Source organism: Branchiostoma belcheri, unplaced genomic scaffold (genome assembly GCF_001625305.1).
Source record: "Branchiostoma belcheri isolate BF01 breed outbred unplaced genomic scaffold, Haploidv18h27 scaffold196, whole genome shotgun sequence".
NCBI lineage: Eukaryota > Metazoa > Chordata > Leptocardii > Amphioxiformes > Branchiostomatidae > Branchiostoma > Branchiostoma belcheri.
The window spans coordinates 7,891-32,525 of NW_017803446.1; the positions used below are offsets into that span (position 1 = coordinate 7,891).

General features: G+C 47.3%; 1 protein-coding gene across 1 annotated transcript; it reads left to right on the top strand.

Moving 5' to 3' along the window:
• The first annotated feature begins 1,977 nt into the window (after positions 1-1,977).
• Positions 1,978-23,098, top strand: LOC109468211 (sacsin-like). Its single transcript, XM_019766466.1, has 10 exons — positions 1,978-1,987; positions 3,740-3,828; positions 4,779-4,856; positions 6,375-6,555; positions 7,155-7,820; positions 8,242-8,413; positions 8,957-9,134; positions 9,521-10,019; positions 10,317-21,594; positions 22,149-23,098. The coding sequence occupies exons 1-10, from the start codon at positions 1,978-1,980 to the stop codon at positions 22,414-22,416; spliced, it is 13,419 nt and encodes a 4,472-aa protein (XP_019622025.1). The 3' UTR covers positions 22,417-23,098.
• The last annotated feature ends 1,537 nt before the right edge of the window (positions 23,099-24,635 follow it).

Genomic DNA, 24,635 nt, shown 5'->3' on the forward strand with positions numbered 1-24,635 from the left:
TTGCCGCGGAGGGACGGTTTTGCTACCGAGGGAGTTTTGCTAGGGAGAGACGGTTTCGCTGGCAGACAAAACGCAACTGTCTTTCCCGGGAAAAACTCTCTCGGCAGCAAAACCGTCCCTCCGCGGCAAAACTCCCGTCGCTCACCGAAAAAAAGTAACGCCGCGCCCTACGAAGGAGGCTACGTATGTGGCAGCTCAAGGATTTGGCTCAACAAAGGCGACAGCGACACTTAATCACCCTGGGATATCAAATCACGCTTTATCACCACGAGAAAACTCTTCCAATACCCTTCCAAATGCACACTGACGAAACAATATATAATCTGTACTGCAAATTGTTCGATGCTTTTCCAAGGAGCTTCAACAACAAGATAGAACGTCCTAGGGTTTTCCTTCCTGACATTGGAACTAAAAAAACAACAACAAAATAAAACTCTCCTCAAAGCATGAACAGGTAGACTGAACGTTGTCGTTACAATGGGGAAACGCGGTTTTGTTACACCTGACTGCTAAAACAATCATCCTCAACAATGCATGTCAGTAACCTGTGCACCACCGCCACTTTTGGTACCGCCTTATATCGCCTTTCCTGTTGTTGGTATGTCGGGTAATGGGTGACATTGTGTGTTGTGTTGTTTTTTCCTCACGTCATTTAACACTACCTACGTTGGACTTGAATAGACCAACAAAGTGATTTTTAACCACAACAAATATCCAAACAGAACATAGAGTCAAATGTCATTTTAGGCAATAATGCTTGGAGATGCAAGGACCTAGTTAACTTAATGCGAGTAGTCATTAAATAAATGGTTTATTGGCCAAACATCACCCGTGCAGTCACAGCCTTATGGTGTTGAATTGATGCAGGGTAATATTATGTGCATAATACACATAATACACAATGTCGTGATACAAATTTGTTCCACATTTTTGTGGAACTGCCGCAAGGATCTGTGCGGCTGCCATTCGGCGCCACAAGGTGACCTCAATACAGCTTTCCCCAACCGAAACCCATTCACACCTGGGTGGAGTGAGGAAAGTTGCGTTAAGTGTCTTTCCCAAGGGCACAACGTCGGGACGCATGTCCAGACATGCCCCGGGTACAACTCGGGATTGAACCAGGGTCTCCCGGTTCACAGTCGAATGATCTATCACTACGCCACCCGACGCTACATTAGATGACCACATTAGATGACTACTCGTATAAAGTTAATTAGGTCCTTTACCCGATATACGACACTCCACTGTATTTTACAATATCATGTATCGTCGAGGATTATGCTAAAACAGCCTTTTTCGCAAGACAACTAGCTGGATTTGAAAAGTACCGCAAGAATGTCGTCAATTTGCGATCTTACGACAATCGTGCGACCTTCTCGGTACGACAAATGACGAATCCTCAGGATTTGCCGTGTACAACCATGTAGATTTTTCGTGCATTGCAAAATGACAGCTCACGGCCTTCCAAACATTAGAAATTTTTGGTCAGTTTATTTGTGCTTTTTTTTGCTGTTCGCCTGGATCCCATTAGCTAATAGCGCCCGAAACCCTGCCACCTCTCTGTCTAAAGAGGAACCGTTTTAGGTCAAAGGCAAATAGTTTCGAGGGGTTTCGGAGTGGTAAACCGTTTCTAGTCTAAAGTGAAATTAAGGAGTACTCTCCAAGCAGAGGTTTGAGGTTATTTTTAGCGTGTTCTTAGACTTTTTATCAGGGTTTCTCTTTTGCACTGATTTTTTCCCACCACCAGACAAAAACAATTCAGTGCAAAAGAGAAACCCGATAAAAAAGTCTAAGAACACGCTAAAAATAACCCCAAACCTCTGCTTGGAGAGTACTTAAGGAGTAGCCTTGGTGCCCAATTCATGCACACTTTCCTGTTTCGTCGCCACAGTTCGCTGTTTCCATCATCTCGCCACCAAACGGACTGACTGAGACAATGGTACAGTGAAAGACACGGACGTGAACCTTCTGCGCATCATGGCACACCGTAAGTTAAGTCTTCATGTTTCACGTTTTTTAAAACCTTACTAGTTACAGCCTTTACTCAGATGTCACAGATACGAGACATATGCCATATGAAACCTGAACTCCATATGAAACCTGAACTCTGACCTCCATTCCTTGATTACCTCCATGAAAAATGGAGGTATTGTTTTTAGCGTGTCTGTGTGTGTGTCTGTCTGTGTGTGTTTGTGTTTCCGCACATTTGTAGTCAGCATAACTTCAGAACGCCTTTATGGATTGTGATGATATTTGGTATGTTGGTAAGTCTTAGGAAGACAAAGGTCAAGGTCAAATATGGGCCTCCTGTTGGATGACCTTGGTACTGCAGCAGAACTTCCGGTTTTTGTATCTTTTGTCCTGAACATGCTATGGTCTTGACTTTTTGGTGACAGCTTTTTCTGTCAGGGACAAGTGGTGTGGGTTTGGTCCCCCTAGCAGCTTGTTTTAGAACTGCAGGTTAGTTTCTGGTAAAAACTTTTCAAGCCAATAAGTCCAGATAGGAACAATGTATTTTCATCATTTTTGATGTTTAGGTAGCTGAGAGAGAGAGTTGTACATAATTAGATAAAATTATGCAAACGAGGACTTAATTTGCATAATTAATGAGAAAATTCTATAATTACAGTGTTCTTTATAGTAGTTCTTTTATACATGTAATCCATTTAATCTGTGGAAGGCGGAACATCAACAGATACCAATTATGACTGTTGTCGGTGAATGATGGGAATTTTATACCTCGTGACATGTGTAAGTAGCGCCATATATGCATATAGCATATATTATGTTAATGTATAGGTTATTTGCATGAAGTATGACAAAGCAAGCCCATATTTCATGGAGGTATGAGATCTCGGAACTCTTGTTTTTTTGTGTTTTTGACCTCTGAACGGCTAGGGCTAAGAGCATAGGACTATGACTCTGTTTTGACGCATAAGGCTTTTATGTTAATTTATAATGTCCATTCTTGTTTTACTGTATGTAACAATGTCTTGTGTAATTTTGCTTGGCTCCCTTGGAAAACAGCCAATGTAAGCTGAATGGGGCTACACGTAAGCGTCTTATGATGAAATAAATAAATAAATAGATAGATGTAGGAACTTTTCAACTTGACCAGGTTTAAAGTAGCAGCGAGCATTTGATATTGTACATGTATTGAGGTCTTAATAGTTTGATGAATGTAGAACAGATCTATCTCCACAAAATATCTATCATCATAATCCTGCCCCTTTGGGGTTATGCTGACCATGCAACTCACACACACTCACGCCCTTACACTTAGGCCACACCGACTTAGTTTTATGGATGACATCCTCTGAAGACCCCCAAACTAGTGCGCGTGGGCGAATAAAAATATTGGGCCAAAAAAAAATGCTACTATTTACTTAAGCACAGGAATACAAAACTGGTATTGCTAATTTGCGGTAGTACATAGCGACGTATACGACAAGCCGTTACATGCGGGCCTTATGAATCGGCACCGTACGTATGTGCTGAGATCTTGAGTCGTGGAACTTCGGCTCCGTATTGTCGCTAATTACCATGGACTAACCAGGCCTCGAGCCAGGCCAGAGCCTCGATCGGGGGATCTTTTTTTTTTCTTTTGAGAACAGGCAAAAATCAATGCGCGCGCGGGTGTCATCCATAAAGTTAAGCCGGTGTCACGGTGGCCTTACGTAACACACAACACTCGCTAAACATGTTGTTGATCTAATTGAACACACTCTCTCGTATGCAGGACACAAATTTGGCCAGAAGACCCCGCCGTTGTATAAATACATACAGGACATTCTCATAAAGTATCCAGACGGGGGCCAGATTCTGAAGGTAAGAAAAAAAATGCTATGATCGATTTTGTATTACAGATATAGACCTTGATGCAAGCGGATATAACCATTGTCACTTGACTACGGGTATACTGTCAAACTTGCCACGACCTCGATATTCCGATCATTGGGCCATAAAGCCCGATACGTCGCGGTCCCGATTTTTTCGCACAGACGTACGAAAGCTTTAATACGGAGGCCCGTAAGTACAGATCTGCGCGAATACCTTCTACGTCTGCACAGAAAAAACTTCCTCGTCTGCGCGAATACCTTCCTCGTCTGCGGGAATACCTTCCACGTCTGCGCGAATACCTTCCACGTCTGCGCGAATACCTTCTACGTCTGCACAGAAAAAACTTCCTCGTCTGCGCGAATACCTTCCTCGTCTGCGGGAATACCTTCCACGTCTGCGCGAATACCTTCCACGTCTGCGCGAATACCTTCTACGTCTGCACAGAAAAAACTTCCTCGTCTGCGCGAATACCTTCCTCGTCTGCGCGAATACCTTCCTCGTTGGCACAGAAAAGGGTATCCGGAAATGCTGGGCTAGGCTAGGGCTTGGGCTACCTTGATGGGCTACCCTTTATGGGCCCCAAAGGGTGTGCAAGGTATTCGCGCAGACGTGGAAGGTATTCGCGCAGACACGCAGGCCTGTACTTACGGGCCTCCGTACTTTAAGGGATTCGTCTAGGCCGACCATTTGTCCAACGCAGCCCTAACTGACGCTATTTGGGACCGTCACTTTTGGTGTACATCACGGAGAAGTGGAAGATTTCAGTGTTGTACTTGTTAACTGTCACTATCTCTCTTTTTTTATCTGTTTGTGTCGACGTAAATATGAGACCTTTCATATGTTGATTTAGGTAGCAGAGTACTAGGTTCTAATTGGTGGCCAAAACCAAATAAATAATGTTCACGATGCACGATTACGAAAGATGTTTCTTCCATCAGGAGTTGATCCAGAACGCCGAGGATGCCGGAGCCAGCGAGGTGCGATTTCTGTACGACCAGACCCAGTACGGGGAAAAGGTCAGTAATTTTATTAGTACTAGTATGTTGATAAAGGTAAGTAGTAATAACATTAGTATGTTGATAAATGTTTATATTTTGCCACCGTCTGTCACCAAAGGGAATTGGTGTTGCGGTAGACACCCTGCTGTGGTGTTGGTTGGATTACATTATGTAGCAAGTTGAACAGGTTGGCCACCAAATATGTGTCTGAATAGTTTGAGTAAGAATAAACAGAACAGTAGTTTTTTTTAGGCTAGACCTTGTGAAAGGAAACATGATGCTTTTGCTTTAGAAATGTTCACTTTCTACTTATGTTTACCGAAGGAAAACATTGTTTTTGCCATGTTTCTTCCTCTTCTTCTTTTCCAAACCAATAAGGTCAATGACCCGAAACAGACGTCTGTTACCATAGTAACTAGTGTTGGGATACATCATGCTGCAATTTTGTAGCAGGGGGGATTTGAATATAGACTTCCTATCTGACCATATATGTATAAGAATGTGTTTGAGTATGAATTAACAGAGCAGACCATAATGCGAAGGTAAACATTATTTTTACCTTCGCCAAGAAGGTTATGTTTTCGTTGGCGTTCGTGTGTCTGTGTGTGTGTGTGTGTGTGTGTGTGTCAGCACGATAACTCAAGAAGGCTTAGATGGATTGTCTTGATATTTGGTAGGTGGATAGGTCTTCATGAGACGTGGAACTGATTAAATTTTGGACCCCCTAGCGGCTTGTTATGGTACTGCAGCTGAACTTCCGGTTTTGATATCTCGTGATGTAGACATGCTAGGGTGACGAAATTGGGGTGGTAGGTAGCTCTTGTGCTGGGGAAGAAGTGGCATGAGTTTGGGCCCTCTAGCGGCTTTCTCTGGAACTGCAGGGGCGTTAGTAGAAAAATGTTTAAAGGCGGATAACTCAAGAACTGATTGATGGGTCGTCGTGATTTTTGGCATGTAGGTAGCTGAAGTGATGCTTAACATGATAATATTATAATTATTCAAATGTTATGTAATTTGCATAATTAATGAGGAAATTCTATAAATCAGCTGCATTCCATGATAGGACTATTCAAGCTTGTGACATATGTAATTAAGAGCGGCAGAAATACAGGCAGATATCGATTATGCAAATGAAGACTTAATTTGCATAATTAATTAGAAAATGTTATACTTACATAGTGGTAACTGCCTGGAATTTCATACTTGGGATATTTGAAAGTTATGTGAAGGTGAACATAATTAAACATAACTTATTCAAAGAAGGACCCCATTTGCATAATTTATGAGGAAATGCTATAATGCCATTCTTTGATAAGATGAGACTGTGTTCTGGTGTAGAATATGATCAACAGATATAATTGATGCAATATAGGATCCTATTTGCACAATCAGGGGGATTAATCTATAATTTCTTAGTCATAAATGCTAACATCATTTGGCGAAGGTATGAGATCGTGGAACTCTAGTTTTAAATTAATGTTTGCCATGTATTAAGATAGGAAGCCTTATTACCGTCCTTTGCCCTACCGCACTCAGACACTCCGCTCTCCCAAGCTGGTGCCGTGTCAGGGCCCGGCCTTGTGCGCTTATAACGACGCCTGCTTCACCGAGGAGGACTGGGAAAATATCCAGAACTTATCCATGAGCGTGAAGAAAGGCGACCCCATGAAGATAGGTCGGTTTGGGCAGGGATTCAACTCCGTGTACCATCTTACAGGTAAGGTACAGAAAACGTACTGTTATTGTACTATAATGTTCGCGTCTACCAGGCTTAAGAGGCGACTGGAGTACAGTAGAAAGATAGGTCTGATAACATACCAGTTGTCGAGTTAGTCCCATAAAGAGCGGTGAACAGTATGTTTAGCGGCTAACCCCCTGGTGTGTTATGTATTTGGCAAATTTTCTACTCTTTCCATCCCCCTCTGAAGCATGGTAGAGGCTACTAGGGTGTTGTTCCATGGTCTTCAGAGGCCAATGGATGTCGACAAATGAATTACCGGAAAGCAGACCATGGCCACATGTAAGGAACGTAAAGTGGACAGCAGCACTCTACATCAATATGTCTGGAATCAAAGACCTTTATACAAAACATCTTGAAGGTCGCGTAACGTTGACAGTTGAGTCTGAAAAGAGGCTGACAGTGTTGACATGGGTCGATGTTTGGACAAAAAGTCCCTCATAGATTAAATAAAGCCTCATAAATGAAATATACATAAAGCCTTAAAAAGCCTCATTCAGAAGTCGTAAGCCTGAATCCTATCAAATATACAAAATGCTAATGGATAGTAAAACGTTGTCCCGCACCTTTCTTCCCAGATCTGCCCATGATCCTGAGTGGAAGCCGTGTCGCCATACTGGATCCACACAAGAACATCTTTCTTATAGACGGCGAATTGCAGAGCGGCTGCGATTGGCATTTGATAGACGATGCTGAGGAGATGGAGCGCCTACAAGACCAGTTCTCTCCTTTTAAGAACCTCTTTGAGTTTGAAGGTGCCGAAGATCCTTTCAAAACCGGATTCTTCGATGGCACGATCTTCAGGTTTCCCTTGAGACAGAAGCCGTCAAAAATCTCTGCGACCCTCTACGATGATGGCAAGATTGTGGACTTGTTCGACTCTTTCAAGTCAGATGGCGACATTGTCCTGCTGTTCCTGCATCACGTACGGTCTGTCAAGCTGATTTCCAGAAAAGATTCGGGTCAAAGCGCCACAGAGTACCGCGTTTCCATGAGCAACCCATCTGAACATGAAAGGGCCTCCCGTTTCCACGCCGACGTGGAAAAAGCTCTGAAGGTACCAGTAGACAACCGAGAGACCATCGTCAATACATGTCGATTCTCAATGACAGTAGACGGTCTACCTACCCAAGACTGGCTCGTCACAAACTACGTGAAGGGACGGGGGATCTCAGAAGAGGCACAGAAGCTGTCCGAAGAGCTGAGCTTGCTCCCGTGGGTGGGAGTGGCGATGCCGATGGCCGACCACCTGCCTCCGCACAACAACATCGGTGAGAGACTGTAGTGTAGGCTTGTAGTGTGGTTATCATGTTCGTTATCATGTTAATTACTAAAACATCGGTGAGAGATTTGGAGATTTCTATCCTATGGATTGATGGTCGTGCTTTTGACTGTAACAAATATAAAGATCAGAAGTCTTTGCCTCCCTCCAGACTTTAGGATCAATAGTTTTTTTTACAGATTCAGACAGAAATTTGCTAATTTTATCTTGAAAGTTCATCTGTGTAACGTTGGTAGAAGTCATTATGAAACAAGTTTAAGTGAACGGTAATGGCAAACACAAAATATTCGACTGTGCAACTCCAGCCTCTGTCAAGGAATGAGCAACCCACCACTAATTTTATTGGTTTTTGATTGACAATTTTTAATTGTTTTTGACAGACCCTGGTGGAGGCAGGAAGCTTGACGGGCGGACGTTCTGCTGCCTGCCGCTGCCTGAAGAACCGTCGCTGTCCACCGGCCTGCCTGTCCACGTGCACGGCTTCTTCGGCGTCAGCGACAACAGGAGGAGTCTGAAGTGGACAGGGACGGACCAGAAGAGCGACTCTGCGGCGAAGTAGGCTTTGTTGTTCATGTATCTATTGGTAGCCTGCAGCTGGTTCCCAAACCTAGTTCGGCTCCCGATTCCTACATCCTCTCCGCAAATAGAGAGAGAGGATGTAGGAGCCAAAATAGGTTTGGTAATCAGGCTAACTATTGGTTAGTTTATGTACCATTATATGTCATTATTCATTCATTAACATAATATGTTTTTTTTATTCCTTTTAAAATTTTCTTGTTTGATGGCGGTGCCGATATAATTATAAGTTGTTGAATACATCGTCATCTCTTGAGTACATCGTCATCTGTTTTAACAAAAATGTAGAATTTCTAGTTATTAACTATCTGAATTCAAAAGGATGTATTGTTACTCCTTGTAAGAAGGTCTATCTATCAATCCTAAAGGCTACAGTATATTTCCCCTAATTTCGTTAGCGTGTATTCGTACCGTCTTCAATACAGAAACAACAGAGCATGGCTTTTCTCATGTTCATAGCCTACTACTTCAGATGTGTATTCGTACTTTCTTCAGGACTTTTCCTTTTTTTCTCCTGTCCAGGTGGAACGAGGTTCTGGTACGTGAGATCCTGCCGTCTGCCTACGCCCGCCTCGTCACGGACGCCACGCACTGCTGTGACAGAGACGCCCTCTACCGGGCGCTCCCGGACATGCACCACACTGCTCAGCACTGGAAACCAGCTCTCCGACCGTTCTTCAACATTGTACTCAACCAGAAGGTTGGACATCCCACTACCATGTCGCAAGAAAAGATACAAAAACTCTCCCCTACCTGGTACACGTGTTAAACGAATGACCAGCACATTAATCTGATCACTGCTCCTGACGACATTTAAATGTACTCATAGTATGATCATACAATGTACTTATTTTATATGTATATGCGTATAAATACAGTAATCCTGACCTGGACATGAAACTGGAACTGGAACACGTTTTTTTTATGATAAGTGAATTTTAACGTAAATAATCGATGATGCGTTTAAAATCTTGACTGCAAATTTTAAAAACTACTGAGCTGTACTTTGTAAATGCAACAAAATTCAGACTGATATGAAATGTGTGGACTGCCCGTTAAATAATAAAGACTCATCCATTCCAAAAGGTTGTGTGGACACCTGCAAACGATGGAAAGTGGATCACCCCGAAAGACGCAGTCTTCAATAGGACGTCTGTTTCAACTGCGGTTCTAGACTACTTGGTCGGTGCCGGACTAGATGTGGTGGAGCTGCCGAAACACGTCATGCAGGCAGTCGACCACACCTTCTCCCGCTCCTCTCTCAACGAAGTCACTCCGGAGCTGCTGAGAACAACCATGAAGAGAACGGGCGTGCAAAACTGGCTGAGAGAATACAAACTGGCCTGGCTAGAGTACGCGCTCGACGATAAGAAGTATGCCGCAATGGAAGGGATCGAACTCCTTCCGTTGGCCGACAAGACTTTCACTACATTTTCAACAAAACACGACAAAACAATCTTCATCGACTCTGAGGAGCATCCCAGGACCCTTCTCCCGGGTCTCAGTGGGCGATTCCTGGATACGGACATCGACAACCCTACCCTACACCACCTGCAGAAGGCCGCGAGAGAGGCAGAGGGAAAAGGTGCGTATTTAAGATATTGGGTTCTTGGCATTTCAGCTGGAGAGCCTTCTTTCCATAGCAAAGATTTTACTAATTTATGTCGGTTGGCCTTCAGTGAGCAAGATTGGCCATCGACTGCTTGCGTAGTTTCTATTTCGACGATCTTTGAATTGTGAGATATGATCTCCTTCTGATGACCCTTACCTATTCCCTCATGACCTCAGAGAAAAGCAACCTTCAGGTCTCCATGAGCTCTTCATGAATAAGCAAAGATTCAAACAAAACTTTTTAAAAATCTTCCAATTGTCTTCTCGCCAGCACGCACCGGCCAGCCCTGCCTCCAACTACGTCATCTCACCCCGCAGCTTGTTGCCAGTCACCTGAGAGACGCACTGCCGCCTGATTGGTTACAGGTAAGTCACGTGACTTGGTACCTCGGCGCGCGTTCACAGCAGCCCTCCGCGGATTGGTTACCCCAACTATGGCAGTATCTAAAAGCTCACTTTGCCGAAGATCTCAGTCCCTTCGTCGGCCTCCCTATCCTCCCCGTAGTCGGGACGAATGCGACTCATATGGTCCGACTCGAACAGCCCTCGACGGTCATCCGTCCCAAATATGGTGAAACGACGATGCCTGACGTCATCAAGAACCTTGTTCGTGACGTGGGCGCGAAGGTGCTCGAGGGCGAACCGCCTTACCTGAACCACCCGAGGCTTGAGGAGTTTATTCACCGCTGTACCCCACAAGGGCTGCTGAGGCTTCTGATTGCCGTCGGGGCGGACAAAGTTGTCCCAAAAGTTGGCGCGTTGAGCGCCGAAGCTAAAGGCGCGTTGCGGGCTTTCTTTGCCAAGGGGGACAGTCTTCACGACACGGAGCGCAGACTGCTGGCCAAACTGCCCATCTTTGAAGCTGTCGATGATTCAAACTTGAAACCAAGATACCTGGCAGCCTTGGGTCCCGGAGGGAACATGCGACAGATCGCTCCAGACCTCACTACTGACCCACTCACTAAAGGTCTATCCTTTCCCACAACCCTCATCGTCACTAGAGACCTGGAATCACAGACGATTGGGCAGCTTCTTGGACTCCAACATTTGAGTACAACAGAGCTTTTGGCGGGGATGATAGAGAAGGTTCGCCGCGGCGACTACACCACAGAACAGACGGACTCTCTCATGCTGTGGATTCTCAAGAGGCTCCATACCTTACAGGCAACGGGCACGGACCCGAGCATCCTTAAGAAAATCCAAACTTTGCCATTCGTGACAAGCAACAGCAACACCAAAGTGGCCCCGACCGAGCTGTTCAGCCCGGAAGAGACGGACTCTGGTGTGTTACTGGGCGAACCAGTCTTCCCAGGACCTCCCTACGCAGAGAAGGCTATACTGGCACCTCTGCTGCTGCTTGGAATGCGACAAAAGGTTTCTGCACAGGACATTCTACGCAGTGCTAAGAACGTACAGACCTTCTATGATTCTGGAAAGTTGACCCTGCCTGATACAAAACGAAAGGCCGCTAAAATCGTGTCTGTTCTTGATCACAGGATGTTGACGACTCTCGTGAAAGGCGTGTTCCTTAAAACTGCACTCATGGACGTGAGCTTCTTACCGGTCTGCTCAGAGAGACCCAGCTCCTATCTGCCAGGGCTACAGTGGTATCCTGAGGCAAACAACGCCGCGTTTGTAAGCCCAAGAGATGCTCGAGGTTCGGAGTGTGCAGAGCTCGTCGGCGCGACCATGCCGATTGTTGATGACGGGAGGATATCTGCTGATTTTATCTCTGCTTTCGGATGGGACAAGGACAGACTGCCGATCAAGAAAGTCGTCGAGCAACTCAAAACATTATGCATCCACTACAGAGAGTCAACACGTCCTGACAAGCACCGTGTTGTACAGATGTTGACGAAAATCTATCAACACATCGACGCCAGGTTGGCAGCAGGAGAGACATCGGCCTCGGCTGCCCTGCGGTTACTGTCATCCCCAGGTTTCCCTCCTTGGGTCTGGCAGGGTGACGGTCTGGCAGCAGCGAACGCAGTGGCGCTGACCTCCCCATTCAACTTCAGCCTGGCACCTTACAGATTCATTCTGCCAGAGGATCCGGAGTTCCGCGACTTCGAGCAGATGTTCAAAGGCGCTGGCGTCAAAGAGAGCCTTAATCAAACGGACCTGGTGGAAACGTTGCAAGAAATTAATCAACAATCCACGCCAAAGATGTCAACAGAAGTAGAAAGAGATCTGAAGTTATCCGTGGACATCATAGGCTGGTTAGTCCACGACCCAGACATCCATGGAGAGGTGCAAGAGAGGATGTTGGTTCCCATAGCAACGAAGGACAGCACTTGTGTGGTGCTGGAACCCGTGAGCGAGTGCACGTACAACGATGAATCTTGGAGCGATGCGCAGGACATACTCGATGAGGATGAGGGATTCAAGCTTCTCCACGAACTGATACCGTTAGACACAGCACAACGACTCGGGGTGCCGTCTCTCAGCCAGCGAGTCGTCGATGCCGAGGAATTTGGGTTCGACCAGTGTGGGCAGTACGAGAAAGTCACACAGCGTCTCAAGAACATATTGAATGACGACCCCGGGGGTGCTGGGATCTTCAAAGAACTCATTCAAAACGCGGACGACGCCAGAGCAACGGAAGTGAAGTTCCTTGTCGACTGGCGGAAGAACGAAGAATCCAGAAAGGATCTGATCGACAAAGGCATGGAGGTGTGCCACGGACCGGCGTTGTGGGCGTACAACAACGCCACGTTCAGTGAGGAGGACTTCAAGAATATCCAGAACCTAGGAGGGCAAACAAAACTGGAGGCCCTTGAGAAGGTGGGCAGATTTGGGGTTGGCTTCAATTCTGTGTACCTTGTTACAGACGTCCCGAGTTTTGTGAGTGGAAGTCGAGTCATGTTCTTTGACCCACACGCCACGCACCTCTCAAAACACATCAAAGACAAGTCTAAACCGGGAATCGGACTTGACCTGCAGAAGAACAAAAGGCTGGCAAGGTTCATAAACCAGTTTAAACCGTTCCAGGGTGTCTTTGGTTACAGCACCAGTACTCCCTACCGCGGAACTCTGTTCAGGCTCCCGTTAAGAACACCACAGGAAGCAGCCGTAAGCGAGATTAGCGCCGAGTCGTACAGTACGCCTGACAATAAAAACTTGAAAAAGGTAACCGAAAGCTTCAAGGAAGGCCTGAAATCTCTCATACTCTTCACCCAGAATGTCAGACAAGTAACGATGTACACCCTGGATGAGTCCGAAGACCCTTCGAGCATGGTTGAAACGCTCCATGTCTCAAAGTCACCCGTGAAATATTTGCGTGAAATGCAGATTCAGTCGCCTTCTCACAGTCACAAAATGACTGACAAATTCCAATTCCAAAGCAACTGTCTGTTGGCGACGTCGGAAGTCGTGAAACGCCAAGGAACCATCAAGACGAATTCGAAGGACTGCCTGGAAACATCAATGATTGTCAAAGTAACCTGCCGACAAAAGGAGGGCAAAGACATGAGTGAGGAGTGGATCATATCGTCCTGCATGGGTACAGAAATGTCCGAGAGAGGGAAGACTGAAGGACTTGTTCCATGCGGCGGTGTGGCAGCGTTGCTGAAGTCAAGTGATGGCAGCCATCAGGGCGCCTCCAAGGATAGCCATCCCCCAAGCGGAGAGGTGTTTTGCTTCCTACCCCTGTCTATAAGAACAGACCTGCCTGTCCACGTGAATGGCAGTTTTGCTGTGGCATCCAATCGCGGAGGACTGTGGGAGGAGACGAGCACCGACCCGAACGACCAGAAGGTGGAGTGGAACAAGGCTCTTATGGAGGACGCTGTGTGCAAGGCCTACATCACCATGCTTCTAGACCTTAGTGACATGGCAAAGAAAGGGCTGCTACTTGACATACTAACTCCCTATCAGTACCACAGATTTTGGCCTAACCCCCGTCACATTACGGGCACCTCACACTACAGCGTCCTTGTGAGAGCTTTCTACGATGCCTTGACATCGCATGGTACACCACCGCCTCTGTTTGAGTCTGGGGGACAGTGGTTGAGTTTCACATCGGCAGTATTCCTTGACCCTGGAATCGCGTTTAACTCATGTGAAAACGTTGCCGCCAGGAGGGCACTGCAGCAGTGTCTTCCAGACTACACTGTCGTTGAGCTTCCCGAATGGGCACAGCAAGGATTCGAACAGGCCGGCTGTGCCAAGCTTCTCTCCGATCACACATACACAGAGGAGAGATTCTACCGCAAACTGTTCTTCCCCATGATACACGAACTCTCTAACAAAACACGGGACCCCCTGATGCTCCGTATTTTAGGCAGGGAAAACGGAGAATACCATGACTTAATCCGAACCACAGCCTGCATTCCCACCAGCCCAAGAGGACAAGAACTGTCCTGCCCTGGAGACCTCATACACCCCGATGGGAAACTCTCTGCGATGTTCCTGCCCGAGGATCAGAGGTTTCCACATGGTTCCAAAGACACCGCCTACCTGAAACCTTCCCGTCTGCAGGTGTTGACAGAACTGGGCATGTGTAAGGATGACGCGCCGTGGGATGTCGTCATAGAACGTGCAGAGTCGGTAGTTCGCTTGAACGAGGTCAATCAGAATGCATCTCGCAAGCGAATCGTCGCCCTGCTAGACTTCATCGATGAGAAAACGAGGGACAAAAGAGACAAGAAAGGACAGCAGCAGGCAGGAAAGCAATTGTCCACCATCCCATTTCTACCAATCATGCAAAAGGCCCATGAATGGCCCTTTGACTGGAAAGGTTCTGAGTACCCTGCATATGCCCTGCTTTCTGCCGCTGAACTTCAGCCGAGCAAGAACGTTGTGATTGCAGGCGTCTCCTGTCCGATAATGTGCAGTAGAATTGTCACAACAAGGAAGGGGAGACACAGCAGCACCTACACAGTGCCACACAGCCTTAGCAGCTTTCTTGGTCTGGAAGACAAACCCCCAAACCTATCTGAGACCCTGACAAACCTTATGGCTATCGTCGCCGTTGACATGAAGACTCTCTCGAAGGAAGGTTTGGATTGCACGAAAAAAACGTACCTCAAAACATGTCAACACCTCCAGAAGCTTTGTAAAGGGTCAAAATGCAATGAGAATGAGATAGCTACAAGGCTGTCCAAGACTCCGTTCATCATGATCATGAGCCAGACGGCGAAGAGATTTCTCCTCCCGTCAGACGTGTCCTTTGGCTTGAAGTTCTCTTGTGCGCCTTACCTGTACCGCGTACCGGACGAACTGGCCACAGAACTTAGACCTCTCCTTTTGGTCTGCAAAGTCAAGAAAACGTTTGAAGCCTGCGACTTCATTCGTGCACTTGACCACCTGAAGGAAGACAGAGGAAACAAAACGCTAGAATCTCATGAAGTCAACCTGGCGTTGGCACTGTTAAAGGCAGCGAGCGACCTGGAGGAAGAAGACATCCAAAAGCGTAGCCTTTGGATCCCGGATGAGAGTGGGGTGTTGCGTAGGCCTTCTGGGGTATGTTACAATGACTGTGCCTGGATTAAACAGAAGGAAGGTATGGTGTTCTGCCATAAAGGCTTGGCGAGAGACTTAGCTGTGGACAAGTTGGGAGTGAAGCCGGTACGACACAAGTCGCTGGAGGCCTACTCACACAACCTGTCTTGTTTTGGCACTGATTTCGGCCAGGTGGAACAGTTGACCAACAGAATCAAAAACTTACTGGATGCTTACCCCTTCGGTAAGGAGATCCTGAAGGAACTGCTGCAAAATGCCGACGACGCCGGAGCAACAGAAATCCAATTCGTGTTCGACAAGCGTCATCACGGCACCAAGTACATCTTCGACGACGCCTGGAAGGACCTGCAAGGGCCTGCCCTGTGTGTTTACAACAACAGACCTTTCACGGAGGAAGACCTGACCGGCATACAGAACCTCGGAAAGGGCAGTAAGGGGCAAGATCCGGTAAAGACGGGAAAGTATGGAGTCGGCTTCAACGCGGTCTACCACCTGACGGACTGCCCGTCCTTCATGACAGGGGGAGACACACTGTGTGTTTTCGACCCGCAGCTTCGCTTTGTCCCAGGAGCGAAACAAGAGTGCCCGGGACGCATGTTACGGGACATCGACGCCGAACTGAGAGAGCAATACAAGGACGTGTTTGGTTGCTATCTCAAGGACCAGGCTGAGTTTTCGTCTCCAGACAGCACCATGTTCAGATTCCCTCTACGCACGGCGACCATGGCAGAGGGCTCCGAAATCAGCAACAAAGAAGTGACAGAGAAAACAATCCTGGAACTCATAGATACATTTAAAGAGGAAAGCTTTGAGGTCCTTCTGTTCCTCAACAGCGTGGAAAAGATCAAGATCTCCATCATTGAGACAGACGGAACCTCCAAAGAGGTCTATCACGCTGAAGCAATCATTTCGGAGGAGGCAAAGCAAGATCGAAGAGAATTTGCCGACTACGTGGCTGAATGCGCTCATAGTGAAGAGCCTCTTGAAGAATTGGCAACTCACCATGTCACGTACAACCTGGACTTACGTGACAACAGTCAGCACCAGGAGAGCTGGATAGTTCACCAGAGAATCGGATTTGAGGACAAGGACATTCCAAACAGCATCAAAGAGGCCCACGCATCAAGCGAGTTGGGTCTACTTCCTAGAGGGGGAGCAGCTATCTGCCACAAACACTGCAAACAGCCTGCTATATCAAAGGCTCATCATCAATCAGAGAGTGATCAAAAGTGTTATCATATGGGGCCCAAACGTGCATTTTGCTTCCTGCCACTCCCCATAGACACAAAGCTCCCGGTCCACGTGAATGGCCATTTCGCCCTGGACCACGAGGCTCAGAGAAACCTGTGGAAAGACGAGAAAGGCGGGATGAAGTCGGACTGGAACAAGACGCTGATCAAAGAAGTCATCGCTCCGGCGTACGCTGCGGTGCTCGATGCGAAACGAGCAGCTGACTTTGACGAAGAACAGAAACAATCATCAGCGCCAAAGGCACAGAACGTCTACAAATCACTGGAGTCATATCACAGTCTCTTTCCGTCCGTCTCAAAAACGGCTGATCAGTGGAACGACCTGTCGATAGCTTTCTACCAGCACATCGAACGCGAACATCTTCGTCTTCTGCCAGTTTTACGGTCTACAGCAGATGATTGCAGACCCAATGATGGCGAGCCATTAAACAGCAGCCACAATCATATGGCATTAGAATGGCTACCTCCAACAGGAGCTGGAAAAGATGAGGCATTTTTCAACACATTGGAGTACAGAGATGCTGGGAGCACAGAGAGCGATAAAAAGCCCAGAAGACAGGTCCTGAAAGAGACCCTCCTGGCTTTAGGGTTTAAGCTGCTAGCCAGTCCAAACGAAATTCTTGACGCTTTTCAGGAAGCTGAAGTTGACGTCAAAGAAGTCAAGCCGGAATCAGTGGTCAACTTTCTTCAGACGTACGCAGACGACGACCCATTGTGTCGTATTGGAGCGTCGCTTCCTGCCCAGCTGTCCAGCACAAGTTTCAAAGAACCAGAGAACGTTCAAGTGGCCCTTCATTACTGTTTGTCATCTACAATAGACAAAAACAAGGAACACAAACTACATGGCGTTCCTTTGCTTCTGACGTCAGACAAAATCCTGAGAGTCTTTGATCTTTCTAACCCCGTGTTTGCCACAAAATTCGCGAACCTCGTCCCAAGTGCGCCACATTTGTTTGTAGACCGGTCGTGCCTCTCGGACCTACAACGTCAATATACTGATAAGTCAGTTCTTTCCTTCGATGTCGAGGCTTTGTCCAGCCTGCTGCCACTTGAACTGAACGAGAGTAAATTGAGACAGGGGAACACTGTTGAATGGAACCAGTCTCCCCCTCAATACTGGATATATCGTCTTTGGCAATTCCTCGATCATGAAATGCCAAAGAAGGAGTCAGACCAAGACACGTACCTTTCGACGATCAAAACTTTGTTTGGAAACTGGGCTGTCTTGCCGGCTTGCACACATTCACCGACGATGGGACGTTACGATGCCTCGACCTTCTCAACCTACGATAGAATCCCTATGGTGCAATCAGGGAAAACGTACATGGTCCCACTGGGCGAGGCACACACTGTGGTGACGTTTGATGTTAGAGCCCCATCTTTACAGCAGATCAAGGTGGCGAAAGCTATGCGCAAGCTCCATTGCCTTGAGCTGAACATACATAGTCTCCGTGCACCCCCGGACCGTCCATTCAACGCCAAACCTACACAGTTGGCAAGACGTTTTGTCTCATCTCTCACAAACCACGTAGGGATTCTAAGAGTCTTGACTTCCCTTTTCGATGCGCAAAGAGCCGCCACTTCAACACCTTTAGACGCTGACGACGCTACGGAACTGCTGAAGTATTTTGAGGAAGAAGTAGACAAGCTCAAAACTGAGGAAGCGAATTTGGACATGTTGCGATCCTTGCCCTTGTACAAAACAATCCACGAGAAACTCATCAGCCTCCGCACCACAATACAGTGCCACGTGTTACCGGCGGGAATCCCAACAGCCGACATGGATGAGTGGATAAACCGGTCAGGCGCTGTCTTCTTGGAGGGAAACCACAGCCTCAAGAAGCTACATACGGCCTTGGGGTGTTCAAGAATCACAGATGCCGAGGTGTACCGACAGTACATCTTCCCAAACATGGACCACCTGAGTGATGAGGCAGTGAAGGAGCACCTTGAGTACCTAAGACAGATGTTGATTAGTATGGATACAGTGGAGAAGCATGCACGTACGCGTGAATCTTTGTTGGCAAGCCTACGACATCTACGAATCATCCCATCGGAAGGAGGCAGAAAGCCCGTAAGTGATTTCTACGACGACGGCCATCCCGTATTCCGTGAAATGGTCTCAGACGAAAACTTCCTTCCTGAATACTATCGAACGGGAATGTGGAAAAAGTTCTTCGTCGAAATCGGGATTATTCACAAGGTAAAGAATGAATTGTTCCTGCAGTATGCAAGGAAAGTAGAAAACCTGGCCAGAGTAACCAGGAGCAAAGAGAGTCGCTTGACAGAGAAATCAAACGTTTTGGTCGAGCACTTCTTCACCACGAAGACTTTGTCGGAAGGAAGTTTCATCAAAGAAGTGTCTGGTATCCGGTTCATTGCACCTGTAGAGGCACGTCCTGATCTGGTGAAACTGCATAGTCAACATGGAGCCAATGGCGACGTCTTGCCCTTTGTATGCTTCAAGGACTCTGTGCCGGAGCACAAACAAGAACTTTGCTGGACAAGGGCGAATCTTCTGCCCAACAGCGTGATCCAAAAGTTGCAGTACCAAGGAGATTCCAAGGCTTTGTGTCGTCAACTTGGCATCCAAGTACAGCCATCAATGGACACCGTTACAAACCACGTCACCTGCCTTTGCCAACATTTGGCTCATCAAAAAAACACGGAGATGGAAGAGGGAGCAAACTCGCCCTCAGCTTGCAAAGCTCTTTGGAAAGTGATGCTGGAAGTCTACAAGTTCCTTTCAAAGAAAGCCTCTGAGGGCGGTTCGTTGAAGAAGAAATTAGGGAACGTCCCCTGCATGGCGGTTGAAGAGGGCAGAAGACTTGTTCGACCAGAGCAAGTTGCTATCAATCTCGACCAAGAACACGAGATTCGGCCATACCTATATGGTATGCCCATAGAGCTTGGGCAATACCACAAGCTTTTTGTCTCATTAGGGGCTACAGAAAAACCAACGCCAATGCAATACGCAAAGGTTCTGGAAGCGCTGTATGTCTCATCTGGAGGCCAACCCTTGAACCCCAACGAGAAAACTGCAACCTACAGCGCCATTTTTGGACTGTTTCGTTGCCTGAAGCCTGAGTCATCCATTCAGTTTGGAAAAGGAAAACCCTACAAAACACGAGAAGTGGAGGATTCCTTTCACAAATTACAGTGTCTGTACCTCCCTAGTCGCGAGAGCAGGCTGCTCAAATCTGCAGAACTTGTATTTGACGATACCCCACATTTCACAGACAGAGTCAAGGACGGCTTCAACTACCCTATCCTGGTTCGCTTGGAGAACTGCCGCTTGTTTGCTGATGAGCACGAACTGATCGATCGACTACCATCTCATCTCAGGCCCAAGAATCTTAGCTCCCTCGTACAAGAACAACTTTGTGACGAAGACGAGCAAATGACTTGCACGATGGGCGCCAATTGCGTACTGGAGTCAAGACTAGCGTCGTTATTCTTGAGCACGTACTTTCGACATGCCATAGTTCGTCTATCGAAACATGCCCTTGGCGAAAGATGCGACGACAAGAAGGTCATCGCTGCAGTAGAAAAGTTTGTGTCGTCCGTTACTGTCTGCTGTAAACGAAAACTAATCACTTGCCTTGTGTACAAGGAATCACAGGATCGGATTGAAGACAGCGAGGGCACGTCTTACTGTTTCATCAAAGACAACACCCTATACGTGGCACATACAGACGCAGCGTCTGAAGAGCATGAGTCTTTTCTGTGTGAGCTAACGGAGGTCATCAACGATGGTCTTGGGCGTCCACTCGTAAACCTTGTGCACCTCGGGATGGTTTTGAGTGTCAAAGATCCATCTGACATTCCCAAGAAACTTGACAGGGCAAAGATAAAGCGGTACACTTCGGGTGAGCAAGATGACTCCCCCCTTCCTACCCTCGGCACTCCCATTCCGGAAATCTATCACCACCTCCTGACGAGCAACCCAGCCCACTACTTCACGCCTGGCGACTATGTGGGGTTTGAGGTTTACGATACAGACTTCGAGACGGATTCAGAAGAGGAGGAGAAAGAGTACACCATGACGTTCCTGTACGCACAGGTCATCAAAGAGGAGCCGACAGACACTGAACTCAAGTTCAATATGGGCAGGGAGTATGTCATAGATGTCGGATACAAAAAAACAGTTAGTGCGGTGGACCTCTACAAGTTTTGCCGTCCCTATGTACCGGGTCCGCTCGTCCCGTACGAAGGGGAGACAGGCAAAGACGATGCTTCAGCAGCCAAACCTCCTCAGAGCCTTGAAGACGCGATGGAAGAGGTCAGCAACATCTTGGAGGAAGCATGGAAGCTGCCAGGAAAGGAGAGAAAGAAGGTTGTGAGACGCCTCTACCTCCAATGGCATCCGGATAAGAACCCTGACAACGTCGAGCTGGCTACCGAGGTGACCAAACATATCCTGGCCGAGATCAGCAGGCTTGAGAAGGGCCTTCCTAGGAGGACGAAAGGAGGGGATGGGTCTGGAGGTGGCGACTTTGATTTCGGAGGCAGCAGCTTCAGTAGTTCCTTCACCAGGTGGAACGCCTACGCCGGGTACCATCGCCACCAGAGGGAGCAGTTCCACGAGCGGTACCGGGGCGGGGACTTCAGCGGCTGGCGGACCGGCTCGGGCCAGTGGGTCCCGCCTAGATCGGACGGAGGCGGCTTCCCCAACCCGCGGGAGGCGGCTCGCTGGCATCGCCAGGCTGCAGCAGACCTACGAGCCGCTAGGAGCAACCTGAGTGGCCCCGACGCCTCCTACGAGTGGACGTGTCTGATGTGCCACCAGGCGGCAGAGAAAGCTCTCAAAGCTGTGCAACTGGGAAAGTTCGGCAGGTAGGCGCTTTAGCTATAGGTGCTTTATTTTCTCCATACAAGTACAAACAGACAAGCATGTACTAGCTAGTCTTCCTGGAGTAACTAGTAGACATACATCATACAAACTACACCAAAATTGAAACATTATGGACATACATACAACTTAACGCATACATTTACATTTTAAAACTTAATGCCCAATGTGCCATCAACTATCTACATAATATTACGTGCCCTATCAACTCCTGCATAAACGTCCTCTTGGTTGCTGTTTGTGCCTCGTGGCTATTCCATACTGCTACGAAAGGTACGTCATCTGGGGAATTTCGGCAGGTACCGCTGACCGTTTCCAAAACCATATCCAGTTGCTTGAGTAACTGTATGTAGACTGGTGTATTTACAACTAACACAATTGCAGCCTTACATGGCTGAATTGGGGCATGAGACACATTAAAATTCATCAACTCAATAATTAAAGGTAAAACTCTTCTTGAACGTAACAGTTCTGCAGCTGAACTGGTTTTTGGCATATCTTATTACCTTGATGTCTAACCGTGACCGACGTTCGGCAGGTACGACATGATCCACCGCATAGGCGACATGGGGAGGGCACTAGAGGCCAGCTGCGGGGGGAAACTGGCGGGACTCGGCGATGCCGCCATGGAGCTGTCGTCCCTCGGCTCGTACCCTGGGTGTGATGACGTGTACCTGAGGGCCCGCTACCCCAACCTCCACCCAGCACCGAGAGTTCCTCACGACGCGTTCACCCGTCAGCACGCGGAAAGCGCCGTCCGCCTGGCGCAGTCTATACTGGACAAGACGGAGGACGTATCAAACTAACAAACTAACCTACTCACCAAGCAGATATTTCACCCGTCAGCACGTGGAAAGCGCCGTCCGCCTGGCTCACTCTATACTGGACAGGACGGAGGACGTATTAAACTAACAAAGTAACCTACTCACCAAGCAGATGTTTCACCCGTCAGCACGCGGAAACCGCCGTTCGCCTGGCTCAGTCTATACTGGACAGGACGGAGGACGTATTAAACTAACAAAGTAACCTACTCACCAAGCAGATATTTCACCCGTCAGCACGTGGAAAGCGCCGTTCGGCTGACGCAGACTATACTGGATATGACACGGAGTACTGATGTAGATTTGTCTACAACAGCAAGTAGATCATTACTTTGACCAGTAAGATTTATTATTCTTAGACCCTAACCTAAAACTTAACCTGCTCCGATGTACTTAGACTATTCTAGGCGACCGACCGATGTCGTAGTTTACGGTGTGGAATTCAAATACTGCTTTGTTAATTGTCGTGAACGTTTGAAATACATTTTTGTTCATGTGTATATATTGGGTGACAACACTCTTATATCTAGAACTGCATTTGTAATACTGCAGCAGCGACACCTATCTGTAGTGGCTCAGACTATACTGGACAGGACACAGGTTGTACTAAAGTAACAAACCTAATCTCCTAACAGGTGGTCACGTTTCGACCTATTATTGACGTGTTTTAGGCATTTTGATTAGGATTTTTACCTTCGCCAAGAAGGTTATGTTTTCGTTGGCGTTTGTGTGTCTGTGTGTGTGTGAACAAGAAGGCTAAGATGGATTGTCTTTATATTTGGTAGGTGGGTAGGTCTTGATGAGACCAGGAACTGATTAGATTTTAGACCCCCTGACGGCATGTTATGGTACTGCAGCTGAACTTCCGGTTTTTATAAGATTCGGTGTCTCATAATATTATTTTTGATAACAGTTTAACTTTAATAATTTTGATACAGTTCGCAACTACGTACATTTGCAATTGCTACGAATAAAGTTGATTTGCGGTGATTTGTGGATCGCGTGTGTTTGTGTTTCGCTTGAACTCGAGGTCCGTCGTGAATGCATGTGGGGACGGGGGGGGGGGCACACTTACGCAAAATATATCCGCGGGGAAATAGATTCGCGGTACAAAGATCCCCCCGAATTCCGCGAATCTAAATATACCGCGGAAATTCATAGACTTACACAGTATCTCGTGATCTGGACATGGTAGGGTCACTAAATTTGGATGGTAAGTATGTAGCTCTTGGGCTGGGGATCCGAGAAGAAGTGACATGAGTTTGGGCCCCTAGTGGCTTGTTCTGGAACTGCAGAAGAATTAGTTGAAAAATACTCGAGGGAGGGTAACTCAAGAACCGATTGACGGATCATTATGATTTTTGGTATTTGGGTAGCTTAAAGAATGCTTGACATATCAAAATAATAGTTATGCAAATCAGCAGCTAATTAGCATGATTAATGAGGAAATTTTATAAATCTGCTACCTTCCATGATATGATTATTTAAAAAATTGAGGCATGTGTAATTGTGAAGAAGAAGAAGAACATTGGCAGATACAATGTAGTTATGCAAATGCATAATTTGCATACTTAATTCATAAAGCTATAATTTCATAGTCTGCCAGTCAGGGGAGGAACTTCTTAATGAGGCTCCTGCATCAGCACCTCAGGACTCGGTAGAAGCGGATTGGTCCATTCTCTGTGGCTCCATCAACAAGGCCGCAGAGGACATAGTTGGCTACCCCAGCCGTTCCCATCAAGACTGGTTTGATCAAAATGACACTGATATCAGGCAACTGATCGACAAGAAAAGATCTGCTCGTCTCGCACGGGAGAACCGCCCTACTCGCGCCAGCTTGCGACGCTTTCAGGAGGCAAAGCAAGAGTGTCAGCGAAGGGTACGAGAAATGCAGAATCTCTGGTGGCAACAAAAAACAGAAGAGATTCAGTCTTACGCCGATAACAGAGACCTTCGGCGCTTCTACGCTGCAACCAAGGAAATCTATGGTCCTCGCCGTGGAGGCACTAACACCCTTCAGGCCGCTGATGGGACAGCCACCCTGACGGATGATCAGGCCATCCTCACAAGGTGGAAGGAACACTTTCAGATGCTTCTGAATCGTCCGTCTACCGCAGCGGATGATCTGCTCCGTCGGGTACCTCAACTCCCTGCTAGGCACTGGATGTCACTTCCCCCATCCTACATGGAGTTTCAGAAGGCCA